The sequence below is a fragment of the Ictalurus furcatus genome, chromosome 19, assembly GCF_023375685.1.
Source record: "Ictalurus furcatus strain D&B chromosome 19, Billie_1.0, whole genome shotgun sequence".
NCBI classification, from domain to species: Eukaryota; Metazoa; Chordata; class Actinopteri; order Siluriformes; family Ictaluridae; genus Ictalurus; species Ictalurus furcatus.
Window position 1 is genome coordinate 14,472,031 of NC_071273.1, and position 18,749 is coordinate 14,490,779.

The 18,749-nt window shown below is 37.5% G+C and overlaps 2 protein-coding genes across 7 annotated transcripts in view; both read right to left on the bottom strand.

Annotated features, from left to right (window-relative positions):
* Window positions 1-1,695: 1,695 nt before the first annotated feature.
* Window positions 1,696-8,984, bottom strand: tnnt2e (troponin T2e, cardiac). 3 transcript variants are annotated; one of them, XM_053650384.1, is made up of 16 exons: window positions 8,964-8,984; window positions 8,403-8,423; window positions 8,214-8,234; window positions 7,944-7,964; window positions 7,738-7,758; window positions 7,539-7,559; window positions 6,953-6,976; window positions 6,593-6,614; window positions 6,442-6,502; window positions 5,528-5,644; window positions 5,372-5,449; window positions 5,142-5,255; window positions 4,399-4,511; window positions 4,189-4,279; window positions 3,640-3,677; window positions 2,184-2,372 (listed from the first exon to the last, which is right to left on the bottom strand). In XM_053650384.1, the coding sequence occupies exons 8-16, from the start codon at window positions 6,607-6,609 to the stop codon at window positions 2,327-2,329; spliced, it is 675 nt and encodes a 224-aa protein (XP_053506359.1). In that variant the 5' UTR covers window positions 6,610-6,614; window positions 6,953-6,976; window positions 7,539-7,559; window positions 7,738-7,758; window positions 7,944-7,964; window positions 8,214-8,234; window positions 8,403-8,423; window positions 8,964-8,984; the 3' UTR covers window positions 2,184-2,326. The 3 variants fall into 3 exon arrangements, with proteins under 3 accessions (XP_053506356.1, XP_053506359.1, XP_053506358.1); XM_053650383.1 differs by lacking the exon at window positions 3,640-3,677 and adding an exon at window positions 3,940-3,980; XM_053650381.1 differs by lacking the exon at window positions 3,640-3,677 and having other exon boundaries at window positions 1,696-2,372.
* Window positions 8,985-13,735: 4,751 nt separating this feature from the next.
* cald1a (caldesmon 1a) overlaps window positions 13,736-18,749 on the bottom strand; it is a 61,487-nt gene continuing 56,473 nt past the window's right edge. For all 4 annotated transcript variants that reach the window (XR_008388571.1, XM_053650379.1, XM_053650380.1 and 1 more), the window contains 2 exons: window positions 16,515-16,551; window positions 13,736-15,127 (listed from right to left, as the gene is read on the bottom strand). Coding sequence is in view for 3 of the 4 variants with exons in the window: in XM_053650379.1 (XP_053506354.1) it covers window positions 15,114-15,127; window positions 16,515-16,551 (51 nt within the window). In the remaining variant the exon portion in view is untranslated. The remainder of the gene's footprint in view (window positions 15,128-16,514; window positions 16,552-18,749) is intronic.

Below are 18,749 nucleotides of genomic sequence, written 5' to 3' on the forward strand. Positions count from 1 at the left end.
GCGTGTACCCCACCTTGTGCCCAATGCTCCCTGTGACAGGCGCCAGGTTCCCCACGACCCTGAAGGATAAAGCAGTACAGAAGATGGATGGATGGATGGATGGATAATAATAATAATAATAATAATAATAATAATAATAATAATAATAATAATACAGTTTATGAATCAAATGTCTTTTGGTCCATTCATTCTGCATAAACTGTTATATAAAATGGCGCCCTCAAGTGGCTAATGCTTATGAGCTAGTGAACTAGCTTTTCTATATAAGCTATACATCTCCATCACAAAGGAAATGAATGGTTCCTCGATTGGGGTGCTGATATTCTATTAATTATATGATTACATTAAAATACTTAAAAAATGTTTAAAAAAAAAAAGATTATTATTAATGTCTGAATCAAATTAACATCTTGTGCTTCAACATCTTTTTCCATTAGTCATCTGTTATAGGTTATGAATAATGTACATTTTATTTGTGTCCCACAACACTCACTCAACCTTGTTACCTGAACACATTCACCCTTATGAAATATTAAGAATATTCCACAAGACATATGGTCAACAGAAAGTTGCATCATGTAATTTTTCTGGAGATCTTGGGAAGAAGAAAAAAAAAGTTCTGCTTTTCATTTTTAGTGATATTGTGAAATTGACTGACAAGGTAACTTTGCAAGTATAACCCTGTTACCCAAATTATAGACTGAATGTAAATGATTATATGAAAACAATAGATGTTAATGTAAATGATTGCACTTGTACGCATGTGTTATGTCATTAGTAGATTCGGTGCTAAAGAACTTAAACCCACTTAACTGTTAACTGTTTAAGAGCAAAATGCATCAATTATTGGAAACCTTTTACACTTGAGATGGATTAAAACAGTTTCGAATGATAAAATGCACATTTTATTAGATTTAATGTTGAAAAAAGATTCAAGTTAAAGCGCACCTATTATGGTTTTGAAACATGCCTAATTTAGTTTTAAAGCTCTCATACAATAGATTTACATGCATCCAAGTCAAAAAACACTTTAATGTGCTCATAATGTAAATTGCAGCATTATCTTTTTTTTCTCCCCCAGTTTCACAAATGACTCGTTAAATGATCCATTCTAAAGGATTCATTCTAAACTCCTCCTTTCAGAGAGCATACTCTGCTCTGATTGGTCAGCGTGTTTCAAAAAAGAAACTCCCACTACCATAACAAGTTTCAGCTCTGTCTGTTCTCGAGCAGTCGATGAAGACCAGAGGTGGGTTTTTGTTACAAACCTACGTAGGTTAGTACAGGAAATAAGTCTGGAATTACTAACGACTCGTTTCAGCTGTTCAGAATCGTCTCCTTCTTGTGGGAGTCATTAACTCCATTTGTCATAGGCTTTGATTTTTGAAACTTTTCAGACTTTTTTACATTCACAAACAGCTCTATAACACACTACATGAAAGGTAATATTAGAAAAACCATAATAGGCGCACTTTAAGAGTTAAAAGTTAATTGTGGACTCACCCGTATATTTGAGCTGATCAGAAATATTTTTGATGAATGTTTGACTCATGAATGTTTCCAATCCCATATGTTTTCATTTAATTATATTTAATAGTAAACACAGTGTTCATTCTCATTTTATTCTTTCTTTCTTTTTTTTTTGTTGAAGTCCTTTATGAACTATTTGTAACTATATGCTGTGTAAAACAGTAATATGCATTGGAGCTAAAGCATGTTGTAAATTAGTCTGAATTTCAAATAATAGATGCTGATAATTACTCAAATCTGCTCAGCTTTATAGGCCTAATATAGTTTAGTTAATATTGATGCAGCTCCTCTTGTTATGAGTGAGATATATAGATAAATGGACTATTGATCTTTGAGGAGAAATCTACAGCAGTATAATGCAGTATGTGCAGTGTACTGTGTTGTTACTTGCATTGTCTGGTGTGATTACATCATGTTGTGCTTGTTTTTGCACATCTCCCAAAAACAGTTTAGGCCCAAGTCTTGCCCTTGCTTCAGTGGACTACTACTACTACTACTACTACTACTATTACTAATACTAATACTAATAATAATAATAAAGACTGCCCTGTGCAGATCCGGGGATTCTTAGTTTGTGATGCACTTCTTTGCATGAGCTTAACCATAGCAAACGCACTATAAGGGGAAAAAAAAGCAAGCAGGGAGAAAAGCAGTACAACAAAAGATCTCTTTACTGTATTTCTATGAGCTACATGTGCTGTCAAACAATAAAATAGTTCTGCGTGATTGCTGAATGCGTTTCGATGGCACAGATTTAATCTTCTGGTTTCCTGGAGCACCTCAGATAGTTGCGTGTTTACCTCAGCCTGCCGCCCATCTTGCCCTTGCCACGACCTTTGGCACTGCAAGGGGAAAAAAAATAAAAATAAATAAAAGCAGTAATTACTTATCTTGTTTGGGGAATGTCCCTAATTACTGCAACACCTGGCCATGATTGAGAAAGGCACTTAAATGGATTAATAATATTTCAACAGATATTTTGATTGCTCCTTGATATTTGTCTTAAAATGAAAGAGACCAATGTATAAAACACTAATATAAGGTAGTGCTGTATTGTACAAGAACCTGTAAGAAGGATCATTCCTATTTAGATAGATGATCCACCTGTATCTACCACTAATACATAACTGTATCAATTTGAACTTTAAAGCACTCGGTCTTTATAGCTAGTGAGGCATTTTAAGAAATGGTAGAAATACAATACAAGATACATGTCTTAAAATTAGATGGCACCCAAGGCAGAAACCCAAAACCAAATTAATATTTATTCATGCAAAAACATAACACACACCACTTTGTCACACAGAAAACACAACAACTCTGTGTCATTATGTCCTCTTATGAACCGTTTCTAAAACATCAATTTGTTAATTTTTACAAATGTAGATTAGTTGCTTACTATAAACTTACCGTTACGCTTGGAGATCCTCACTTCTGGCCAAACAACAAATCCAAATGTCTAGACTTTTTCTAATGACTATTATTTACACAGGTGTTTTGTTGAACTACTCAACTTAATATGCACTAAGTCAGCCAGTCTAAATATTTTAGAAGGGACAGTAATGCAGGGAGTGAAGGAGCCACTAAACTGGTCATATTAGGATTCTATTTACAAATCCTAAAGATTTTTCCCCTTCAATGCCAGCTTGATTTTGGGATTGAGCTGGATCACATGCTCTGAGCTCACTCCTCTGGGCATCTAGTGGTCTCAGAGGGTGTGGGCCAATAGATTTGCAGTCCTGAGGTGTTCATGTTCAATGCACTTGTCAATCTAAATTAAATTGAAAAGCTGTAATAAAAGCATTCATATGCACTACATAGCATAATTTACATTTCTGGCATTTGGCAGAGTAACATTTATCTCATTTATACAACTGAGCAGTTGAGGGTTTAGGGCCTTGCTCAAGGGCCCAGCAGTGGCAGCTTGGTGGTGCTAAGATTTGAAGTCATGAATTTCCAATCAGAAGTCTAATGTCTTATCCACTGAGCTGCTACCACCACCATAACTGAGTAGCACATTTCTGAATGACAAAAATGTCAGGTCTTACTGCCAGCCCACGACCCTTTGACCACTGGGGAAAAGTGACCAGCGTGGCTCAACGGACTTACCTCTGGTGATCCTTGACTCGAGCCAGAAGCTGAGTGATCTGTAAGGGACACATATGGAAGCCTCGCTAAGCACAAAAAGACAACATGACATATCGCCGAGAGCAGCAACCTGAGGGAACCTGTGGATCCGAGGATGTCCGCATGTGCACGAGAAGCCGCCCCTGACAGAACCCTACCAGTCACACCTGCCTTTCACCTGCAGCCACAATCAAGCGAGCGAGCCTCCAGACCCGAGATAAGAAGTCTGACCACAGTTACTGACAGCAGGCTACACAAGACTGAGGTCACCGTCCTACTTACAACTTTTGCTGCTCATTGATTCGGGACTGGAGAAGAGTCATCTGCAAGCAAGTGACAATTTTAGACAGGCACGCCAATGATGCCTGTGTGCATCGTTATAAAATGGATTCTTCCCTCCAGCTATTTGACTGTTGGTAGCCCTGTGTCTGTTATCTTTTCAAATCATAATTGATCCAAACATACCACAGGATAATGCAAATTATACAGTTGTAAGTGGTAAAATCCATATGAAATTGTTGAAGCACTTACATCGTATTTCTGTCTCTTAAGTTTCTCGCTGAGGTCAAACTTCTCAGACTCCAGCTCCATCATCCACTGCCACAGCTCACTGGCCTTCTCTCTGTGGAATCAGGTAAGACGCTCAGACATCGGACATTTTCAAAACCTGATCTGAGAGCTCAAGGTGCCACTGAGTGAATCTCTCGACATGCCAGAGGGAGTCAGAGGGCAAAAGCTCACTTCAATTTATCCTCAGACAGATGGTCGATGTTGAGTGGCTTCCGCCTTTCAGCCAGAATCTTTCTTTTCTTCTCCCTCTCAGTCTGTTTCTTTGCCCCTTTACGACCCTCCATCTGTCAGGAAGAAAAGTCAGAATAAGATGCGCTGGCTGCTTCAAAGTGAAAAGATCTGACATCAATTTAATATCAAAAGCATCAGATGTTGGAAGGGCCAAGTACTGAAACGTGATAAAAATAATAAATATAATCGACAGAGCCATATACTGATACAAAAAGGAATCGTTTGTTTCATATTTCACCTTTTGTTCCATTAGGTATTCTAAGCTAACAGTTTCTCTCAGTCTCCATAATTCAATATCTATCCGTATATACAAACCATCCATTTTCTATACTGCTTATCCTACACAGGATCGTGAGGAAACACCAGAGGCATGGGGAGAACATGCAAGCTCTGCACACACAGGGCAGAGGCAGGACTTGAGCCCCCAAACCTGTGGGTGTGAGGTGAACGTGCTAACCACTAAGCCACCGTGTCCCCCTAAATACACACTTACAAATATAAATTAGTGATTGGGACAAATGTGAGATCAAATGTAAGAACTACACAGTCATATCTGAAGCTGATACAGAATCAGCAATACCTTACCTAAACCTGCAGTATTTAGTCCTAAAATAACACTAGATAATTAACCATATTAAGCAACTCCATATAATTGATCACTTTATTACTTCAGTAGTCCTGACCTTCTGCTGTATTCCACCATACTGGTGTGTCATGTTGGTGAGAGCCTTCTTCTTCTTGGCATCCTCATCATGCTTCTTCCTTTGTTCTTCCTGCTCTCTTCTTTCCTTCTCCTCCTGTAAATAATAGTCAATAGATGTGTTCTTTCATAAGCTCTTCTCTTTCTATCTTTTCTCCCCAAAGTTCCTGAAAAGTAACTGAGGCATGATTGGCTGGAAGAGGTGTCACTGACCGCCAGACGGGCCTGTCTTTCCCTTTCTTTCTCTGTCCGGATCCTTTGTTGTTCTGCTCTCTCAGCACGGCGCTTCTCCTGCATACAGTTCCAGTTAAAGTGAGCAGTTCATTTCCAGACAGTCCTGCTAGATTGGTCGTCTTGTAGCATACTTACAATCCTGTTGACCAGAGCAATGAGCTCCTCCTCATCCTTCTTCCTCTGGATGAAATGAGCCTCGATCAGGGACTGCAGTTCTGACAAATCCTTTTCCAGACGCTTCCTGTGAATGTCCTGTTGTGCACACGCACATGCACACACACACACACGCACACAGACCCAGCCACAGACCCACCCACACCCACACACACACACACACACACACATCACTATACTTATTAGACATTAGATATTAGGATAACTAAATTACCCTAACAATCTATACATTATCTAAACTTAAGCTTTACCAGTTAGGGCAGTGGTTCTCAAAGGGATCTCCAGGGGTCCGAAAAGCATAGCCAAGGGGCGTCTGTGATTTTTAAAATTTAGCTACAGCACCCTATCATTATCAAGGATATTGCATTTATTATCGTATTGTTATGGTTCACTTCAATTGGATGGATTTAATCCAAACCTCCTGGTGGAAGGTTCAGGAATTAAAAGCTCTATGGGTCTAATAAATATACAAGTTATTATTGTACACATTTTAATAATGTTCATGAAATAAATCTATAGTGAGCAGATCTGTGAGATTTATTTTACAGTCCCTGGCTACAAAAAGTTTGAGAACCCTTAAGTTAGGGCAAATGGCTCTTTAAAAAAACAACAACAACAACAACAAACTCTTTTAGAGTTATTGGCCACTGGATATAAGCACTCTTTACAATCGTGGTGAGCAGAATGGCATCTCAGAGCACAAAACACATCGAATTGATGGGCTACAACAGCAGAAGATCACATCGGGTTCCACTCCTGTCAGCCAACAACTGTACATGTAGATAATGTTTTTCAGTAGATACACTGTACACTATAGACACACTTTTGAAACTATCTATCGGCTATTTTGTATTATTAAAGTATATTAAACTTACATCAAAGTCCACTTTGTCTCCCTCTGGAATCTTTGGAGCTGCAATATTTTGCATGAACATCCTAAAAAAGTTATTTTTTCACTTTTAATTACTGTGAACTATGTACAGAATATGTCAAAAAATTTTAAATAATTAAAAAAAAAAGTCCTACTTTGGCTTTGGTTTCATCTCATCTAAAACAAGCAATGACACTAGCATTAGTATTAACATTAGTGCTGGAATTAACAAGAATACTGTATACACTTCACTGATTAATACTGCAATTCTAAACTGAACAGAAGTTATGTTCATTAGCCACTGCTTAGGGGCATCATTTTACTTTGCCGATTTAAGAAAGCCATAATATAAAAATATTTTAAGTTTTAATTCGATGATAAACATAAAAATGAATTGTTGGCTGGTGAAGTGAAACATGAAAATGTTACGCTCAACCTTGAGCTGTTAGATTATGTTGTGCTATATCTGGAAAAAGCAAGACCTAATAAAAGGGGGGGAAAAAAACCTAAATTACCTGCAGCCTCCTCCTCAGCCGGGGCTAATGTTCACAATAAAAAATATTCATTTAGACATAGCATGTGCATTTCACAAATTACAAAATCTTGTCACAAATAAAAGAAAACAATTTCACAATTTCCCCAAATCTGTAAAGTGTTTCTTTTGGAAAGAGTGACAACCCAATGTTCTGACCGGCGATGTTCTTACAGCTAATAAACACTAATAAACACTGTGCAGTATGGGATGCAAAATGTCTGCCCAAACATTTGTTGTGCATCCTTGACCTACATGCAAGAGCCCAGCATGCCTGAGTGATCCAGTCAGCATACATTATATAACATCTACATCTACATCTACCAAAAATTAAACATGTTGTATTTGTGGTTGTTTGTGTGGTGTCAGCAATTTATATGGATAGAAATTATAGTCATTCGAGAATAAGCAGCAGATAGATGATATAATAAAGTTCTATATAATATGAATATGTTAATTGTATGTGTGAAAAGTATTTGAGAAATATAAAGTTGCTATTTATCTTAAAATTTCTAGTGAATTCTTCAGAATTCTAGTGTTTCGAGATGAGTAGAAAATTGTGCTGTTACCTTCTACTTCAGGTTCTGGTTCTGATATGAAAACATGAAAAATGCATATAAGACTTGATAATGTAATTTTGGAGAGTTTATTGCACTATGTAATGCACTATACACTTCAATTTATGAAGGATAACAAAACATTGTCAGTGTCATGACGGCTGTTTAATGAAAATCTGAATAGAAGGCGAGTGCAAAATTATGCTGTTACCTTCTTCTTCAGCTTCTGGTTCTGATATGAAAACATGAAAAATGTATATAAGACTTGGAGTTGTGAAATGTCATTCTGAAGATTTGATTGCACAGTGTAATGCACTATACACTACTATGGAAGAAGGACAGCAAAACAATGTCAGTGTCATGATGGCTGTGTGATGAAAATGGGAATAGAAGGCAAGTGCATAATTCTGATGTTACCTTCTACTTCAGCTTCTGGTTCTGATTTGAAAATATAAAAAAATATGTGAACTTAGAGGATGAAGTTTTAGGAATTAAGTGTAAACATTAAAGAGAAATTGTAATTTAACGTGTTACTTCAACAGGCATCTATGACATTTAAGGTTTACATGATTTTTGTCCTATTAACTCCGAAACTGGTAATTAAACATTTAAATACTTGTAAATGTTCTATCTCAGCATGCAGTGAACATTTTTAATCAAAATAATGTCTAAGTCATGCAAAGTTACCTTCAATTTCTTGCGAAGGTGCTATTGCAAGAACATGAAAAGTTGAAAGTGGATGCAATGAATACAAAAAAAAGTTATTGTAAACAGTGAGTGCCTGTGATCCACTGACTGTATAAATGAATGATTGCAAATACAAACATCCAAATATAAGCTATATACATATAAAAATGTGCAAAACATATGCTTTACCTTCCACTTCAGGGGGAGGCACTATCATAAGAAAACAAGATTGATAAGACTCCAGTACGTGAACATTTCAAACTTAAGCATAATATTAAGCAATATTATTAAGCATAATAATAATAATAATAATAATAATAATAATAATAATAATAATAAAAAAGTTCCAGAAGAAAATTAATGATACAGTCAAAAGGTCTTCTTAAGTTTTGTGGAGATATAAAATGATCACCAATATGTGTGTGTGTGTGTGTCATAGTTCACATCATGCAATATCACTACAGATTGATTGTGCAGTGTTATTCCATATGAAATGACACATCAAAATATTGGATTAAAGTGTGACCATTAGTAAACTGGACAGGTGCCAGTATACAGCATGAGCTGAAACAGGTACGATGACAGGGACAAGATTGGGAAGGATTTTGTGTGTGTTCAACAAAGCACAAAGTGAGGGTACCATACCAATGTTACCTGAACACTCTATAAAGCATGAAGAACCCACTGGTGTTAAATGTGTGGACACAAGCATGCAGTTCACAGCAAGTCAACATAGAACCAAAGCTTTACCTTCGTCAATGATTTCCTCCTCAACTGAGTGGACATAATTGGGATTAGTAGATAAATAAATAGAAAAAAAACCATTCAGCTCCAGAATGGTCCAAATTAAGTTTCTTTCACACACTACGCCGTTGTTAAGCTGTTGTGCTGAGATAACTGGTTATATTAAATTGTATGATTATGTATAGCTGAACTACGAAGCGCATACACTTATCACCTTCGTCAGAACATTGAGATCCACAAACAGAGATCATATCTTGAATCATTTTTTTTTATTGCATTTCATCTCATAATGTGACAATTTTATTTGCTTTCCTGTAAATTAATAAAGGAAACTGGCAGTCATTCTGTATATGTCACAAACGCTTCTTTATTACCAGACATGTACTGTATTAACCTAGAAACATAACACCAGAGTTGGGTATTTAATGTATTCTAATGACTTTTTCTGATAACGCAGCAATGTAACGTGTTACATTTTAAATTGATTGATAATTTATTACAGTTACTGATGTCAATAAAATTACGTTACGTGCATTATAAATTTATTGTTATTTATTGTACATAATACAATATTATGTAAAATGCATTTTTAAAATAAATCATGTGGGCTTGGGCATTGGGGGCTGTAGCCCTGAAGATTTTTTCTTTATCCCCAAATAATTCTCCACTTGGAGCAGTTTTATCATTACGTAACTGAATGTCAGTAAAAGAAGATGGCGGTGTTGTAATATTATATCGTCAGTGAACGGAGGCGAGACCAATCAGACAGGGTTTACAGGAAAATATGTGGAAACACTCGTATCTTATTGGCTGACAGTCTCTCAATTCTGCCAAACGCTAACTCACACAGTCACTGTGAGGAAAAATGGATATACACCAATGTTTTAAACATTTTTTAAAGCAGTAAAGGGGTTAAAACTGAAACAGTAACACCCTCTCATGTTGAGCAGGAAAGGTGTGTAAATGTCTATATGAGTTCCAGTTTACGTGAACATGATATGAGCAGAGCATAAGGAAAGATAATGTACTTTGCATGGCGCTGTAGCAGCTAAAGCTTAGCTGTGCCATACCTTGGCTAGCGATACCAAACTAGCCTAGTTAGAAAAGTTTTATATTTTATCCATCGGTAGTCCTACAAACAGTAACAACACCCGAGGCATGTACAACCCCAATTAAGAAAAAGTTGGGACAGTATGGAAAATGCAAATTTCTTTTTTTTTAAAAAATTTGTCATTTGAAAATTCAATTCACCCTGTAATATATTGAAAGCACATTATTAACACATTATTTGATGTTTTTGAAAATCAACACTCATTTCAAATCTGATGACTGCAACACACTCCAAAAAAGTTGGGACAGTCGACTGTTTACCACTCTGTAACATCTCTTTTTCTTTTGATAACACTTATTAAGCGTTTGGACGCTGAAGACACCGGTTGGTTAAGTTTAGTACGTGGAATTTTACCCCCATTCATCCATTATGCATTTCTTCAGCTGTGCAACTGTACGGGTCCTTCGTTGCCTTATTTTGCACTTAATACTGTGCCACACATTCTCAATCGGAGACAGGTCAGGACTGCAGGGAGGCCATGCTAGCACCTACACTCTCTGCTTATGAAACCACGCGCTTGTAATCCGGGCAGAATGTGGTTTGGTGTTGTCCTGCTCTGGATGGCAGCATATGTTGCTCCAAAATGTGTACATATCTTTCTGCATTAATGATGCCCTCACAGATGTGCAAGTTACCCATGCCATGGGCACTGACACGCCCCCATACCATGACAGACGCTGGCTTTTGGACCTGATGCTGATAACAACTGGTCCTTTCCCTCTTTGGCCAGTGGAATGCGATGGCTGTTTTGTACAAAAACTATTTGAAATGTTGACTCGTTGGACCACAAAACACGATTCCACTGTGCTACTGTCCATGTCAGATGAGACCGAGCCCAGAGAAGTCGGCGCTGCTTCTGGACAGTGTTGATGTATGGCTTCTGTTTTGCATAGTAAAGACTTAACTTGCATCTGTGGATGCAGCGGTGAATGGTGTTGACTGAAAGGTTTACCAAAGTATTCCCGAGCTCATGTCACAATAGCCATTACAGACTCATGATGGTTTTTAACACAGTGACACCTGAGGGATCGGAGATCACGCGTATTCAGAAGTGGTTTTCGAGATTTCACCAGATTCCTTGAATTGAATCTTTTAATTATATTGTGCACTGTAGAAAGTGAAATGCTCAGAATCCTACCGATTTGTTTTTGAAGAATGTTGTTCTCAAAGTGTTGGACTATTCGCTGAAGCATCTGTTGGCAGATTGGTGAGCCTTGAGCCATCCTTGCTCTTGAAGGACTAGGCCTTTTTTTGGAGGCTCCTTATATACTATGATTAGACGATTGCCTCAACAGTTTCACATCACCTTCTTTTTTCATCTTGTCACATCACTATTAGTCCTAAATTGCCCCTGTCCCAACTTTTTTGGAAGGTGTTTCATGAATCAATTTCAAAATAAACGTTTATCTTCAAAAAACTATGCCGTTGAATAGGTAAAACATCAAATACCTTGTCTATATACATTTTTTGTTTAGATCCAAGTCAAAGTACATACAAATCACTCCTCTTTGTTTTTATTAGCATTTACCATACTATCCCAACTTTTCCAGAATTGTGGTTCTTCCATTTGAATGTTCTATGTAAAGGCCTATAGTAGAGTTTTTTTTTAATCAGAGATGGTTTCAGGTAGAATCCATTTACAAAGCTAAGAACTATATATTTTTTCTATACATACTGTATGTACATCTTATGATTTCAGAAGAAAATCTAAAGCCACATCAAGCTTAACCGCTGAAGTGACCAATTCTCCTTTCATACAGGAATATTAATTAATAAACAAATAATAGTTCATTAATAGGCAAGAAATCAAGCAGAGAAGATTTCAAAAGTGGACTTTCCAGCAACCTTACCTTCTTCCCTATGGAATCAGAGCACAACAGATACACAGAAAGAGAAGTAAGGTGAGAAAAAAGATAATATTATTGAGAGGAATAAAATGATAAACATAATTTAGCAGTATGATGATACTTACTGCACTTCCTCCTCCACCACTTCCTCAGTATCTGCCATGGCTACACAGTTCCTGAGTGCAATAAGAGACAAATCAGTTACAAGTTCATTTAAAATGTTTTATTTGTCTTTGAGGCAAAAATCACATTTAAATCATATTTGTGCTTATTTTATAGACAATCAGGTCATCTTTTTGGTAAACCTTTGCTTATCTTTGAAATAATACAAAGTACTATTCATTTAAAGGTCTGTTCAAATTTGTTCAGGCAACAACATCACTGACAATCCCTTGAATAGGAAAGTATGTTAGTCTAAAAACTGACATGGCATACAACATGGCATACAACATTTCTATGGCAGTAACTCAGGAAGTAAATCAGCAGGCCATAAAAAGTAAGAGGCAAGTGTTGTAAGGGTAATGAGAAGGGGTTATTTTTGAGAATAATAAACTATGGTTTGGAACAGGTGCTATTTACTCTTGGAAACAATGAACTTGGCTGATCTCATCCAAGCCTCCCACTCATTTGCACAGTAAATCGAGAGTGTCCTTGTAGGCTATTTTTGAAACACACACTGTTTGGTCAGATCAGTGTAACACACACACACACACACACACACACACCGCCCAACTGTCTTTCCACTGTATCTATATTTACCGTTGGTTTTATGCCTAACCACTAATGAACTGATCATTACTCATTAGTGTATTAGTTACGTTAGACTAATGTGGTTCATGATCATGGTGCCTTAAGATATTGTGTTAAAGTACTTTGGATGAATATCTTTGCTCTCATTTACACTGTAATCAGATCAACTGAAACATGTACTTGAAAACCAATAAATATTGTAATGAGTTGAACGCTATTCAAAATTGAACGCAAGTCTAATCATGCTACATCAGAGTAACTCAGTCATAATCCAGCCCGTCTTTGCGGTAGATTAACCATCTCTCAGAGGTATTAGAAAAGTTATACTTTACTAAGCCACTTCTGCCGTGGTGGAAAGACTGGAATATCAGAGGACTGCTAGTAGTAGGAATGGTGTAGACAATTCCTGCATTAAACAGCATTAAGTGAAAACCCCAAAGCATGCTGGTCCCGTCAGAGATCAGCACAAAGCCATGCTGGCTGCTTGAGTTGGGCTGCAATACAGAGCTAAACCTCTGGCCTTGGCTCTCACCATTTTTGCAAAGCTTTTTGGAAGTGTTGCATAACAACTCTTGAATGCAAGCCAACAACCATGCAGCTGAAGCACTGTTTAAGTGAGTATCAGTTACTCTGAGACACACTTTATACCAGTCCGGCATTCTACATGATAATGAAAAGAAGGACATCTTCCTGCCTCTTACCTGAGACGTCCACAACGGCACTGAGGATCTTATTCTCAAGGGTCCAGGACACAGTATACAGCAAACTCTATCTCCACTCACCTAATACAGACCTGTGTGTCTATGGAACCTCTGTGCTGCTCTCTGATTGGACAATGACACTGGGTCTATTGTTAGGGTTTGGGGGGAGTGGTATATGTGACAATCAAAAGGTGATACAAGTTTAGCATGGCGTCATACTTGTGGTCAGCTTGCTGGAAACACACACGCACACACAGACACACAGACACAGTCTAAGAAGGATTTTAGGAAGAAGCACTGCTGAAATTATATTGCAATAAGTTCTAGCAGACAGTGCTGAATGTAAAACTGTACAACAAAAAGATACAATTTTTTTTTTACATTGATCTCTTTATTGCTGTTTTGAGAGAATGATACAATATTTAAAAGATGTCCTGTGTGAAACTTGATTACAATAAATGGTCAGAGTGTTAAAAGGTAAAGAATTAAAGTTGGCATGATTTGCAGAGAATTACCCCAATACAGTCAAGGTTCATTATGGAAAATATACAGAGTATAACTTTGTCTCTTAATTGATTGTCAAAGACCAAAACTCAGACGTTTTCACATTTTAAAACATGAACCAAAATACTAAATCGGGGAAACTAACCCCAACAACACAACACAAGCCACAATCTACCGTCAGTCACATAAACATTAACCAGTGAAACCTGCTGATTCAAAAAGCCACTGACTGTCTGTCCACCAGCACATACTATAGTCCAATTATACTGTTGACAATATCCAGGGTTCTACTCTAAATGAAGTGCTGGAGGGTGAATGAAAAAAAAGAACAAACAGACAACGTTAATTGGTCCACAGTAATGGCTTAGAGCCATCTGTCCTTTTACATACTGAACACACTTTCAAAATGATAATGGCAACTCAAGCAAGTATTATATGCAGAGAAATGTTTGTGAAAGTCTTTTTTTTTTCTCCATTTTATGTTCCCTTTATTCAGTGCAGAGCAAAGCGTTTATGTCTACTTGAAATGTGATACATCATGTTGAATATACTGGCTAAAAAGCACTTGAAACAAAAATGAAGAAAAGAAGATACTGTGATAATAATCATTAATGTCTATAATGGCTGTAATCCGAGCTTAATATTGAGAGCAGAAGCAGGAATGTCAGTTTATATAAAGTGGAAACATACAAAATATATAGTTAATTACAAAACATACACTATGTGCTAACATATATTATTAAGACCATAGTTTCACTATTAAAAATGTGTCACTTTGACCCCCCCAAAAAAAGTAAAAGTAAAAAATACACTACTCTATGGGTGCCCATATTTTGCCCTGGACTGGTGAACATGAATAAAATATGAATATGTCAAGCTTTGCTTTAATTATAAATTAAAAGGTGTGAAGGGTGACTAGCAGAGAAGAGATTCTAAAAAAGCAACACATTATAAGCTGTTTAAAATGATGAGTGAAATTATGCACGGTATTTAAATATGTCTAATCCAGCTAAAGGAAATGGGTCATTTTCGAACTGCTCAGTATTTTCAGTTGATCTAAATGTCCACATTTCACACTATAAAAGTGGCTTCATTTGAAACACTATTCTGCAATCAGGACCATGCGGTCTGGAGCCAAAGAAAACATAAAAGATTATTTTTGGTATTTTTGGTATGAGTACATGCATGTGACAGGAATATGGTGCTTTCACTTGGTCCCTGGTGCTGCGGCTTCTTGGAAAGGTTAGTGACCCATTCCTGATGAGACATAAAACAGTTAGTTAGGAAATGTGAGTAGTAAATATCACACACTCAGACAATCACACAAACAAGTAGCAAATACCACAAAGTAATATAAAGTCATAGTATGTATATATTCATAGTATAATTTTCTTATGCAAGCATGTTAATTAATAGGCTTTTTTATTTACATACTGTATGTGTGTGCCCATGTTTTTTTTTATTGTGGCGGGGAGCAAATATCCACATAAGGATAGGGATATCTGACAGTTTTTTAATCTTGTTGGGACATTTCACTGGTCCATACAAGGAAAACAGCACTTATTCTTCACAAAACCTGCAGCTATAATTTAAAAAAACCTAAAAGAGCCATAAGGTTAATTAGCTGCATTAATAACTGTGTTAATGGAAGTTCCTTACAAGGATAGTAAGTTATTATAAATGATCAAATTCTCTGAATGTTTTTCAGTCATTTTAATGATTGACTGTCAATTGCCCTTTACTCCTTAAAAAAGTCTGGGCTCATACTTAAAGGTGTTTTTTTTTTGCCTCATTAGTCACTGCATGTGCCTATTCAGAAGCAGAGGACAGCTGCGCCCCTATACTTGCCCGTGTGACACTTTAGCCTGCTAATCTTTTGTCACTGCACTCAATAATGTGACAAACAGGCAGCTGCTTGTCCTGTCCAAGTCTAGAATGCAGGCTGAGGCAGCTGGGGACAAGACGACCGTGGTGTGTGTGTGTGTGTGGGTGTGCAGCGGACACATTGCACATTATCTCTCCATGTCCGGCATGTCCGAAGGCCACATTGTCCTCCCATAATGGAACAAAAGGTGTGCTTTCAAAATAGAACACTATGCTACAGAGGCATGTTAAAACGCATGAGCCATGAACGAATGGTGATTTATAGTTGGCCTGGATCTACAGGCCAAGGTGCGGGCATGGAACTGTGGGATGTGGGTGAGATCTTTCCTTGTATATAAGGCACAAGACACTGCTTGTCTTTAAACTTTTAAACTTAAGTTTTAACCTATTACTACCTATAAAGGAATTATTCTGTGTTTCTTCGGTTTTCTCACACCTCCCAAAAACACGCTGGTAGGTGACAATAATTTTGATGGTATTTTAGTGGGTTTGCCTCGCACCTCTGGGGTTAGGGGTTCGATTCCCGCCTCTGCCATGTGTGTGCAGAGTTTGCATGTTCTCCCTGTGCTCTGGGGGTTTCCTCCTGGTACTCTGGTTTCCTCCCCTAGTCCAAAGACATGTGTTGTAGGCTGAGTGGAATTTTCAAACTGTCTGTAGTGTATGAAAGTGTGTGTGATTGTGCCCTGCCAAGAACGCACACGCACAGAGTTCGTAACGCAGACTATAAAATGGACCCACTGTGGCTATCAAATTCTCTTACCATTGGCAACAGATTTGCTCTCTCCTCTGCTTGTCACCTGGGTGAAGCACAAAGTGAGTGATAGTGAGAGAGACAGATAAAGAGAGAAAGAGGGACAGATATATATAGAGAGAGAAACAAAAAGAGAGGTTCAGTAAGACAGAAAGGTCAATGAGTAATGAATTATTATATATATATAATACATTTCCTTTACCATAGTCACATATTACAATTTCCTGTTTAGGAGAGTAAGAAGTAGGGCTGCATGATAAGGTTATATGATATTTATTATATTTATATTTATGATCCTCTGTAACGTCATGCCTGCCTAGAAATAAAAGGCTGTAAGGCTGATGGAGGGCTGAAGGACATAATCTGAGATTCCTTTGTCTCTAACAATACTATAATGCATTTCTGTGCGTATTGTTAGTGTCAGGTGTTAATGCATTTAAAACTCCATTGTTACTCATTACTCATTTAGCTGCTTGGAGGTAAAATCTAACTGCATTAAAATTTGTAGCAGCCCATAGACCCATTCACACATTTTTTTTCAGGTCTGCCCCTAAACACAACCAAGTCTTAGTTGGACACACATTTCTGTTCATAATCCTGGAACTGCTAATCACAGAATTATCATTCGAATTAATTCCATGTGTATGATTCATGACAAGTCTGATGGTCATAACTGGTCATTTCATTTTTAACTAATCAAATGTGAATGAGATTAATTTGGTTTTCACAAAAGATTTCAAAGGATTGTTGATATTTATAACCACTTGACAATAATGCCAAAAAAAAATAGGCAATCTACTGTATCTTGGCATACTTTGGTGTACTAGGACAGCGAGTCCAGCCATGCTATCTGCTCTACAAACTGTGCTGAGGAAGCACTGGCACCTACACTTCATATAAGGAGGCAGACAGACAAAACTCTTCAAATTAAGTAGATTCCCAGTGCTCCACTTCAATAAATGTGATCGCTGTAAACAGAGACCCATAAGAAAGATGAGGAAAGCTGCCATGGATTTTACTTGAGGATTTTCTGACTGCAAAGAAAGAAGGGGGTCTATGATCAATATTAGATGCACTGGAAAATACAAGTTGAGATTGTTGACCTAGGCATCTGTGATACGCTTTGAGTGTCCAAGCAATAGTTTTATGTTAATACACCTGAATTGATCCCTCTCACAGATTCCTGGGTCTGAAGGAATCACATTGATAGCCATCCCCTAGGATGCCTGAAAATGGAGTATTTTCAGCCATGGGTTCATGAAATCTCATTTCAGTCAGGATGGATAACACTACAGTGGTCAGTTATATCAATAAACACGGGGACATACACTCCTGCCATCTGCAAGTGCTGGCACATGGATTGATCTTTTGGAGCAGTTCTCGCTTCATGTCATGGACAGCCACTCATGTACCTGGCAAGTTGATATATGCCAGATTAGGGAGACTGGAAAGTACACAATGATGTGACAGCTCTTTGAGCAAATTAACAGATAAGGAGAGATGGATCTCTTCAAAAAAGGTAAAGTATTCACACTACCATCCCTTCTATTTCCTAAATGATTGGTATGCTCTGAAGGGGGTTGATGCACTAGTGCTCATTTTTCCTCCGTTAGACCTAACTGACCCAGCTCTAGTAAGAGTGAAAGGCAGGGTTGGAGGGCTTGTTCGTATCCTGATAGGGCTATGATACTGTGAGGATAAATTTGTCCACAGCAAGGCTACCCAAAAACAATACTGCAACTCTACACAAAAACTAGAGTGTCATCTATGACTGCAAGAAGAATGTGTCTGAGGACTGGTTTGTGGCATCAGGTTTCAGTTGCTCTTTAGTGCTCTTTCCCAGTGATTTTATAATTTCTAAAGGAACAGTTAGACATGGGTAAAGCCTTCTCTACCATTAAAGTATCCCTTACTGCCATTTCAGCTTGTAATGCAGGTTTTGGAAACAGGACTGTTGGTAAACACCCAGACACATCTGTTTTTCCATGAAAGCGGCACACCACTTCTGTCTTGTTTATAAACATGGCTTGACTGCTTTGTGGTATGCAGCTACGGTACTTATTATCTCATCCTCCCTTTGAAACCCTGGATAAGGCAGACCTCAATGTGTGTTCATTATAAACAGCTTTCTTGCTGGCACTAAAGAGACATTTACAGACATTCTGCTTTCTGGGAATATTGAGGATAAATGTACTGATGCAAGTTGGTCATCACAACAAACCTTATTGAGCCAAGTCCACAAAT

What these genes read in the sequence shown, in the direction of transcription:
- tnnt2e (XM_053650381.1), bottom strand. An exon ending in TTGCTCTGGTCAACAGGATT is followed by an intron (nt 5,450 to 5,527) that starts GTAAGTATGCTA and finishes AACTGTATGCAG; the next exon opens with GAGAAGCGCCGTGCTGAGAG. An exon ending in TTAAGAGACAGAAATACGAT is followed by an intron (nt 2,373 to 4,188) that starts GTAAGTGCTTCA and finishes TTCCCCTTGCAG; the next exon opens with TGCCAAAGGTCGTGGCAAGG.